General features: G+C 39.0%; 2 protein-coding genes across 3 annotated transcripts in view; both read right to left on the bottom strand.

The window, feature by feature from the left end:
- Window positions 1–365: 365 nt before the first annotated feature.
- On the bottom strand, window positions 366–5,752 carry LOC122086972 (polyadenylate-binding protein 7-like). Its single transcript, XM_042655903.1, has 10 exons — window positions 5,078–5,752; window positions 4,305–4,423; window positions 3,998–4,191; window positions 3,467–3,726; window positions 3,261–3,367; window positions 2,932–3,121; window positions 1,539–1,831; window positions 1,297–1,449; window positions 901–1,104; window positions 366–817 (listed from the first exon to the last, which is right to left on the bottom strand). Exons 1-10 carry the CDS (start codon window positions 5,268–5,270, stop codon window positions 620–622), a joined length of 1,911 nt encoding a protein of 636 aa, XP_042511837.1. The 5' UTR covers window positions 5,271–5,752; the 3' UTR covers window positions 366–619.
- A 2,454-nt stretch (window positions 5,753–8,206) lies between these two features.
- The window catches only part of LOC122086973 (aspartic proteinase 36), a 5,989-nt gene continuing 3,593 nt past the window's right edge, over window positions 8,207–10,602 (bottom strand). Inside the window, exons 6-10 of one of the 2 annotated variants that reach the window (XM_042655904.1) lie at window positions 10,416–10,489; window positions 9,919–10,015; window positions 9,720–9,786; window positions 8,537–8,608; window positions 8,207–8,442 (exon numbers count right to left, since the gene is read on the bottom strand). In XM_042655904.1, the coding sequence (XP_042511838.1) occupies window positions 8,273–8,442; window positions 8,537–8,608; window positions 9,720–9,786; window positions 9,919–10,015; window positions 10,416–10,489 (480 nt within the window). In that variant the 3' untranslated portion in view covers window positions 8,207–8,272. The remainder of the gene's footprint in view (window positions 8,443–8,536; window positions 8,609–9,719; window positions 9,787–9,918; window positions 10,016–10,415; window positions 10,490–10,602) is intronic. The other variant, XM_042655905.1, reaches the window with a different exon arrangement.

The following is a 10,602-nucleotide window of genomic DNA, read 5'->3' as shown; positions in this document are numbered from 1 at the left end:
ATGACCCATGCCATCCATTGAGAATTTTGAGATTGACAACGAAATTTGAGATCTTAACGACTATATATCAATGGAAATTATTTTTTGCAAGTACCTTTGTTTTGGGTACATTAGTAAATTGAAGAAAGAACGCTGCCCTTCCTGTTCCCATGCCCAGGCACAGCCCCTGGTTCTAAAGGGGGCCATGAAAAGATGCCCTCGCCACACACCCTGAAACCAAGGTCTGTGTCTGGGAAGGGGAATGAGGACGGGCAGTGTTCCTCTTCCTTAGTTTACCAAAATGAGGTTTTGCTTTACAATAAATCTAGACTCTCCCACTGGATTGGGCTAATATATGATAGGTAGTGAATGACCGAGCACCCAAATAAAAGCAAGTCCAAAGGTGTATAACTAGTGCTCTAGCTGTCAAAAAGTAACCAAGTGTTCTTCAAAAGTTTAGTAACCAAAAAAATAGAAAAAAGTGTCATAGGAAGGTACATTCTACGCTAATGGAAGGAGGGAAAATCAAAAAATAAAAGCCTCAGAATGAATTGAATGTTAAGCGTCAAAAAATGGACTCCTAGGCTCCAACAGACCATAGAATAACCCCAGTTCCAAAGAGGGGGGGGGGGGATCTCTCTTAGTTAACGGCAACCTCAGACGACAAGAAATTGGGATGAAAGGCACCTTGTTCAGCTGCTTTGGTCTTGGATAGCTTGAGCACCTGTACTGCTTCTTCGACTTTAGCAGCCAAGGACTCTGGTGATTCCAATAACAGAAGTAGCTCAGAGTTGTCCATCTCCAAAAGCATCCCAGTTATTTTTGCTGCAAGATCATACTAGAAACCAACGAAATGCATTTTGGGGATTAGTAGTAGAGTTTATGAGGTCTCTCAACAAGATCAATGTGTGATAACCTTACCTTGTGTTTCTTGACAAGGGGGTAAAGGCGTTCGCCAAGTATCTGTTTCTGGTGCTGTGGAGTAGCAGCAGCAAGCATGCTACTCAACATCTCTGATCCTTGGGATGCTCCTCCAACAGAGTTGGAAGCAGCTGAAGAGACTGCAGATCCATTGTTCATCTCATAAGGACGCCCATTTGGCACATACTTGGCTTGTCCAGCTCGCTGGCATCCAAGAATCATCCACATAATGGTTAATCAATGATAGATAAATTTCCTTTTTGTTAAATGAGAGAACTTAAAAAGGAAAGATATCAGAAAACAATTTGTTCAACAATAAAGTTGTCCATAGTGTTTTACTAGATGTATGAAAGATTAATGAAATGACTAACAGTGCAAAGATTAAGCAAGACTTACCTGCTGCTGATTGCTTGAATCTTTCAATGAGTTCACAGATTGAGTAGATTGCAAATGTGGTACAAATTGCATATTCTGTCCACCACCCTGCGGAAGCATATGTCCATTCATCCTGCTCCTATTTTGTCTATGCTGTCTTGGAGTATTAGGAATCTGTGTGTAAAATTTTCAAAGAATAAACGAACCACGTACAATTTTTCTAGATTATAAGGATAACCTTAAAACAAGTAACAGATACTTACCACAGGTAATGGCATGGGTTGAAAAGCTGGTCTGGTTGGAGATGCATATCCATTGGCCCTCCACCCTGGTCTCAAAGTCAAAGGTTGATACATAAGGGGCCTTGGAGGAATTTGTGAAACAGCACCAGAAGGAGGTGTGTAGTAAAGATGAGGATAACCAGCAGGAATAACTGCAGTTGAGGGACCTGCTAATCCCACAAAACGCTGGGCATATTGAAATTCCAATTGTGCTTGCCTATCCTCCTTCCTTTGGGCAATAGCCACATATAATGGCTTCTGGTGAAACATGCATCCTGTGTGACAACCAAGGAAAAATAATATAATTTTTCATGCTACGATAACAGAGTCTGGGTAATGCAACTTCGGATGAAGCATGGAACATAATCAGGACTAAACAGGAAACAAATATTGGAAATGGACCATCCCCCCCACCACTTGATTAGAAAGTCCAGCGGTAACCAGGGTTCACTTCACCGGAGAGAACCTTTTCCTTACAACATCAATTCCCACAACACTTTAGCATTGAATAGGTAACCCCAACCCTATTCAGAGAACTCTTCAGCCCAGTAATAATGGTGGTGGTGGTAACAGGAAAAGTAACAAGATAACAAAAACATGAGTAATCAAAGCCAAAAAAAGAAGAAATATAAGATGAAGAAGATGGAGTAAGGAAGAGTAACGAAGGATGTTAACCTGGAAAAGAAGAACCAGGGAAAGAGAGAGAGTCGAACTTGATAGTAAGTGAGAAAGAGAGGAACCAATCAAGAACCAGGAGCTCAGCAACATATGAAACTCAAAAAACTTCTATTCATTCTATCTGAATCTCTAATGAAGGATTACATGTATGCATAGAATCTATTCCCAGTTGTAATTGACATCTAAAAGCAGAATTCAAAATTAATTTGGACCAACTCCTACGTAGCCAACAAACAGATTATGTTAATAACAGAAAGGTAGCCATCCATGTTTAGACCAGTTCTGTGATCCGGGCTTCCAAAGTGGCTTATAATGGTCCAGCCATGTTACTGCATCACAGGGTGATGATGCGCGTAGGGTAAAAGGATGGGCGAAGTCATCTTCCCTGTCTCTGCTTTATATAAGGAGCAAAGTCAAAGGGGGCTCGGATTCATTATCTGATTGGTCCAAGCAAGGAATCAGGCCCATACTCAACCCAACCAAAATGACTTGCATAGTTGTAAAAATTCACCCACTGTGTGAGTTCACCCCTTGTCCCATAGATGTACTCCAAATATGCCGTAACAGCAAGGCAGCTAACTTCTCCTCATCTCCCTTGCCATATGAATCATTATATATTATATATTGAAATATATATATATATATATATATAATTTTTTATTTTATTTTTTACTTGGACATTTCAAAATAAACTTACCATGAAGAGTATTCACAGCCTTGTTCGCTTCTTCTGGAGTTGAGAAGCATACAAACCCAAATCCCTTACTAATTCCTTTATCATCACGCATTAGCTTAGTAGAGGTTATTGTTCCACACTGACTAAAGTGTTCTCGCAGGTCATCATCATCAACATCATCAGCAATGTTTTTGACATATACATTTGAACCCTAAATTGACAAGTGTACAGTTAGGAGGGAAAAGAAAGTCGAAAAAAAAAAAATGGTCGGAGGAGGAGGAGGAGGAGGAGGAGGGGGAGGGGGAGGAGGAGTGAGGATTACTGTATATCAGACCCATGGCAATAACAACCTTATATTTCTGGATTTTCTCCTTTCGTATCTCATCAAATTGATGATGCAATATTTGCTCCCGCTCCGCTTTCTTTTGTGCCCGTGCTACATATAAAGCCTTTGAGCCTGTTTAGGACAAATTTAAGGAGAAAAAATTAGGATCACCAAAAAACAACATTTCCCAATATGGTATTTTATTGGCTATTAAAAAACACAGAAACCTACCAAGTTGTGTTCCATTCATTGCCCCCATTGCCTGTTTAGCATCATCAGGGTTATCAAAGTTCACAAATCCAAAACCCCTTGAGTTCCCATTGTTATCTTTCGAGATGACCAAATTAGTAATTTTTCCAAAATCAGAGAACTTTTCATGCAGAAATTCTTCTGTGATATCTGGATCCAGATTCTTCATGTACAGATTGGTGAACTTTGCATCAGGGCTGGGTAAAACCCGCTCACTCTTTTTTACAAAATTACCAACATATCTGTATCATGCAGAAGTTAAGGCGCAGTAAATTTAAGTAGACAGAGAAAAATATATGTCAAGATCAATGAGTGGGATATAACATAAGCATCCTAAGGAAAACACTGGTGCAAGGACTAAAATGATAATAATGATAAGCCTAGTAATGATATTAATAATGATGATAAGGTTAATAAAAATGTTAATGATACATTATGATAATAAATTCAACATAGTCAGAAAAAAATTGGTGAACGTGGAGAGAAACAAAAGAATAGAGAAGCTGTACATACATTGGTTTGCCACCAATAATGGAGCCGTTAAGATTCTCAACAGCAGCATTGGAAGATACTTCAGACTCGAACTGTACAAACCCATATCCTTTGCTCTTCCCATCCAAAGACATCGCAACTTTGCAGGATAATATGTTTCCAAACTTCGAGAACATCTCATGAAATTTCACATTATCGATAGAATCATTCAGATTCTGCCATGATACCAGAAACCCACATTCAAATCGAAGTCCAAAACAAAAAGAATGAAGAATCTCACCAAGACATATAAATGAAGGTACCTCCCACACAAACAAAATAGAAATACCTTCACAAACAAATTCCCAATCCCATTCTTTCTTGCATCCGGATCTCGATGCGACCACATAATTCTAATCGGTTTCCCATTCAGCAGGGTGTGATTCAGTTTCTCCATGGCACGAGTTGCTACTCAACACAAGTGGAACGAGAACAGAAGAAAATCAACTGATATTCAATCAAGAAACTGAAAAAGAAAAGAAGAATCCAAAACAAACACGCAAAGTAAGAACATATTTCCAACAAAAAAGAATGTGGAAAGGTAGATACATCTTTCACCTTCGTATTTCGTCATTTCCTCCGATAAATGTTAAAAAACATAAGTACCCACAACAAGACTTGACAATCAGAGTGAAGTAATCAACAGAAATAAGACAAACAAGAGAGATGGAAGATCCAATTAAGCGAACTACGAGTAGAAGGAACAACACAAGAAAAATCTAATTACGATGTAAATGCTAATCCCCTTTTTCATGTTCTTCTTCTTCTTCTTATTTCTTGATAAAAGCAAACAAAATTTTGTCAAAATGTAATTAATATCGCAGCTAACACAACACTTTAAAGCAACGATCCAGAAGAAAAGATATATACAAGAAAGAAAGAAAGAAAAACCGGAGAAAACGAAAACAAAAATGAAACAGTTATAATCAACAACCATACAGAAGAAACAGCATTACATTATAAGCCGAGAAATTTAAGAAGACAACAAACAAAAGCAATGCCGAGAAAGGAGAGAGAGAAAGAGAGAGAGAGAGAGAAGGGTTTGGTCGATTGAATGGGTACCGTCTTGGGTAGTGATAAAGTTGGCATAACCGTAGCCGAGAGATTTCCCAGACATGGAATCTCTACAAACCCGGACGGATGCAAGGTTCTCGATCGTAGAGAAGGCATCGAAGAGTTGTCCATCAGTGAGGTCAGGGTGAAGGTCCCCGATGTAAAGCGAAGCAGGCGCAGGGACGGTCGAAGGAACCGCCATTGACGAAACACAGTAACCCCGTACGCACCAGGCGGAGAGAGAGAGAGACGAGAGAAGTAAGGAAGAATGTGGTTTCTCTTGGTGGTCTTCTTTCTTCTTGTCCTTTTTCTGCAACGCAGACGGATTGAGAGAAGAAGTAATAAGCAGAGCAAGAGAGGAAGGGAGGAAGGGAGAGAAAGCACAAAATGGTTCTCTAATTGGACAATGTTTCCTTTATAGGGTTCGGGGATTTCGTACAGGAATCGGAATGATCTAGAAGAAAAACCAAACGGAAATAGGACGATGTAGCACCGAGAGAGAGATGAAAGGGAAAAGAAGCGAAAGAGGAGAGAAGCGAAGAGGGTGTGACTTGTGAGAGAAACAGAGGAGAGAGAGAGAGAGAAGCTAAGAGTTTGTGTGGATTTGCATTGGCGCGGGAGTTTGGGGGTGGATTTTATATTTTAGGGAATGGGTGGGGTACCCAGCGGTGAAGGGGTAAAACTACAACTGACACTCACTGAGAGAGAGAGAGAATTACCAGAGAGGGCGCCCTCCGGAATCCGGAATCCGGAATCCTGATTCCTGAAGGGAGGTGACTGCCCGACTGTCTCAGACCCTCTGACCCAGTCCAATCCGTGTCACACCCCCTTTTCTCTCTCTCTCTCTCTCTCTCTCTCTCAGACTCCGAAAAGGGCACGAACCAATTGGAAATTGTTAACCACAAGGCATGCCCCTCAACGCGGGCCCTTGCACTACTCGCGTCATCTCCTCCACGCTTTTCGTTCCGCTCTTAGTGTGTTGTCCAAATTCACTCTCTCTCTCTCTCTCTCTCTCTCTCTCTCTCTCTCTGTAATAATTGGGTAAAATGATCCTATAAGCAAAATAGAATGGCATTTTTTTTCTACATCCCCACCCTGTGAGTTGACATAATCATTTCCCTGACCATCACCATGTAGATCCTCTTCTGGATAAAATCGTTTTCAGCGTGGGAAACCCGGATATCCGGAAACCCTCTCTCCTAATAATTAATATGAAAAAACATCACGTTGGCGTGATGTATCTTATGTTCAACATGACAACAACAAAATTTAATCTTATCCCAATTAAATAGAATCGATTATATGAAAAATATATATATATATTTTTAAGACATTCCATTCACAAACTGTCTGCAACTTGGATCCTAACCCTCTAAGCAACTTCGTTAGATATCATACTTGTGTCTGAAAACTTATGTTCAAACATAGTTGATTATAAAAAGACTCACTGTCTTTCTGCACTGAAAATCTTTATACATGGAAATGCTATACGGACAAGTTCCCTTGCCCTTGCCCTTGCCCTTGCCCTTGCCCTAATTAATACAAATGAACAAGAATAAAAGAATACTCCCTAATGCTGTGGTTATTGTATCAACAAACAAACCAATGGAGAGCGGGCCAAAACATTTACCAACACACAGGTCCAGAGGTAGGGCAGCCTATTCATGCTTGCCTGTGTCTGGGTGATCTCTCCCTCTCATACACACATTTTGATTCTTACAGTCTAATTTGACTAGTTCTTCTCAATCCTACTTTTCATACTATAAAAGGTTGGTGGGTTTGGAACTGTTTAGCTGATTTGTTTCCTTTGCTTAAACAAATTGTGTTTATCTGCATTGGAATAGGTTCTGTTCTGATTCTTGCATTCCAGATCTGGAAGGGTATAGATTACCTTCATCTTGTAATCCTTAATCCTCTCTGTGATAAATTCAATGATGAATGGAATGTCCCTCTGTCGTGTAATATGTTACCTCTATCATATATTTCTTCTATTTCAAAGATGCCGATAATTGATGTTCTTGATAATGATAGATGGGTTTGCAAGCTCTTTAAATCAGATCAACTTTCAACCCAGATGGTTGGTCTTACGTAAAAAACATAGTTCACGTATGGGGTAATGTATCAATAGCGTTACCGACCAAAAAAAAAAAAATTAATTTTTAATTGGAGGTGTTTCTTTTGAAAACTAAATATAAACCTTCAATCAAAAAAAAAAAAAAAAATGATTTGCTTTGTTAGCTGTTTTGATGATGGTACGAAGTTAGTTGGACGTGCAACTCTTATTATGTATCAAAACTGTTTACCTTTGAAAAATTTGGATATGGCAACATAGGTAATAAATTCGAAACAGACGCCGGGGGTCTTGCTCAAGGAATTGCAGCAGGAGTACTGAAGAAAGAATACCGGGAGGTTGAAGCTTTCTGCATTGTCTACCAAGAAACCTCTTCCGATGTTTCTATTAGTTTAAGGAAGAAAGATTTCAGTCCAGAAGCATGGCTCTAGTGCAGAAGCAGAAGCAGGAGCCTCCCTGACAATACTTCCCCTATGTTAACCCTCCATAAGGTATCTTTGGAGGGCAACCCGGTTTTACCATGTTTGAACACACACCCGTGGAAACAAGCCAAATACAGTTCATGTGCTCAAAAGAATCCACACTCCACAACAATTAAGCTGAATCACAATTATATTGCACAAAGATAAATCCACATGACAAACCAAAGTATAACACGAGGCCTGCTAATTATCATCATGAAAAGGCAAAAAGTTTATAGACTGTCCCATCCATAGAGTATTATCTATGGATGACCACTTAGTTGAGCCAACTGGACTATTTTTTGCCATTGGACACCTAAAGAATGGTCTTGATTGGTCAATTGCTAAATTCCATGCTTAAATTCAATCATATTCCCACCTATTTATCATCTATCATCATGCACTTCCTTGGTAGTGCTGGACTTTTGAAAATATTTTGCCACTTGAACAACTCCAATTGAACCACCACTCAAGACATTTGAGCAAGGGAGCTTTGGTTCTACCTCTCTACAAAATTTTAGTCCCCATCATACCAGCTATGCAGCACAAATAGATAAGCCACCCATTGATACCCTATGGACAGGCGCGCCCATAAAACCTGCTCCCTAAATAAAATCGGCCCAGGCAATACATATCAAATAAAGAATGGAATTTCCATCTGTATATTCAAAGCTACAAAAACAGAAACTCCCCAAGAAGCCAGATATGCACAAGGAAAGCCACAAAACTGGCTGGTATGAGGACATGGTGTACATTTTGTGACGAACCGCTGACACTCAGCTGTCCTGCATTGACAAATTCACCTGTGCCAGAAGTCACAGAGACATTTACAGCCGACAAACCTGAACCGTAAAAATTCAAAGCATGGATAGAGGCTTAGTAATGACCCTTCATAGAAGAAACTTATGGATCCATGCAGGGATTTGTGAGACTTACAGTCGTAATCAGTCCATCCGATTCGCTGATTCACCAAATCATAAATGAATATCTTATCTCTTAAAACAAGGTCTGCAGGAAAAAGAGTAGGGACAAAAAAAAAAATCCAATATTATTATGTTCTTTACCAGCTTGCAGTTCTTAAAGTATCATTCACTGATCACAACAAACTAGCGCACATGAGAAGAAGAAATACTGATTTGCCGTAACTGCACTTTAACTAGTCTCCCCTTCGGGATGCAAGACTACATACTAAATAATTCAAAGTGACAAATATATATTTTTTGTCCGGGATAGTGGCTTCAGAATTTTTCACAATGAAAGAGTTTAGAAAAAGATTCATTGCAAAAGTAACACTCGAGAACAGTAAATACACATGATGAAAGAAAGAATTTTTAAGGTTCTAATATCTTGATAAATCCCACAAAGCTTCATTCATTCAAGCATGCAGTTTGTATCTGTTAAAGCATAAAAAAATACCAACCCTATGCGAGTATGCATCTGAGCAAGCTCCTAGAGTTTGAGTAATGACATTTCAAGTTATTCACTTTTGCAGTATTTAACATATTCCAAAAGAGCATGCATTTCCCTTACTATGAATGTTGTCCAACCAAAGCACAAAAGCTTACTTATTGATAGACTTGAAAGAAGATAAAATAATCGACACACAATGCATATCAACAAGATCTTTATAAACTAGATGACGATTCTCACTGAGACAGGGAAATAGATAATGACATAATTATAGGGTCTGACCTTGATATAACGTGCCTAACATGGTAAAAGGAAAATCAGAAATAGTATACAATCTGTATTTTACGTTTCTAAAATAAGTCAGCTCATGAAATGGACAATATAAAAACAATGCCAAAAAGCAACACAAATGATATTAAATTAATAAATTGCAGTTAAATAAGCTAATCCACACAAGAAGTTACATAAATGATATATAATTTATAGTTGCAAGAGATGGACAATGAAGATATAAGTATCAGCATGCCCCTAACATGTAAAGCAGTAAGGTGACTGCCAAGCCAAATTTAATTGTCCCAGTGATATGGATGGTTGTTGGTGTTCCAAAAGTGAGTATAGATGCATTACATGCATGCAAAGGTGGCATACACAACACTGGATTTCATAATAAGAAATTTAATGATAAGAGATTTTGATTTAGGGTTAATACCTCCTAAAATTGTCATCGGCATATCTAATGGTCTTTGAAAACCAATGCACCATGACTCAGTACCATCCTGTCACAAAAAAGCTCATTGATTCCAGTCAAGTTTTTCAAATAGCTGAACCATAAAAACTGAGAAAGTCAGAATCTACTCGGAAGTTTCTAAAGATAAAAACAAGTTAAAAGAGAGAGTTGAAATACTCACAACATAACCCTCTTGTACAAGGTATTCCACTGGTTTTAGAACCATAGTTGCACCACCCTCAAAGTTAAAAGTAACCACAGGGAATATTTCTTCAACACTGAACCAAGAAGAATACATTCAAATCTTAGAAAAAAAAGCTTAAGCCTGCGGCACCGGATGGCCATAATGTATCCCCAAACTCCTGGATGGTTCAGCACTCATACAAAAAATTTAATTTTGGGAAGGGGGGGATAATTGAATATAAAGTGCTTGCTTGCATGCTACTGGTAGCCTTAGCTCATTCATATGGCACGAATAGTCTTGTCATTTAAAAGGCATATCTTTCAAACAGATTATCTGGCTTGTGCATGGACAAAAAACAACACATACAGTGTTGTATGGATGCCTAGGCTACAGCTTGGTTACATCTCATCAAGGCAGGGTTCTGACAACAAAGAAGCACCCTCTTTAACAGTGAGAATTCAATTACGATGGTAAATTGGTAATAGAAACAAAACCTGCTGGAGATGAGATAACATGGGGTTCCTTTAAAATATAAGCGACGGACAGATTGCGACACAGTGTTACTTATCTGCAGAACCAAGAGGAAAATGCACTTCAGAATATACTGGTAGATTATTTTTCTACCACATTACCAAACTTCAAGATCTTTTAGGGGTGCTCGCTGGCTGGGGGGGGGGGGGG

Source organism: Macadamia integrifolia, chromosome 8 (genome assembly GCF_013358625.1).
Source record: "Macadamia integrifolia cultivar HAES 741 chromosome 8, SCU_Mint_v3, whole genome shotgun sequence".
NCBI classification, from domain to species: Eukaryota; Viridiplantae; Streptophyta; class Magnoliopsida; order Proteales; family Proteaceae; genus Macadamia; species Macadamia integrifolia.
Note: the sequence above shows the minus strand (reverse complement) of the source record. Positions and strands in the feature narration are given on the sequence as shown.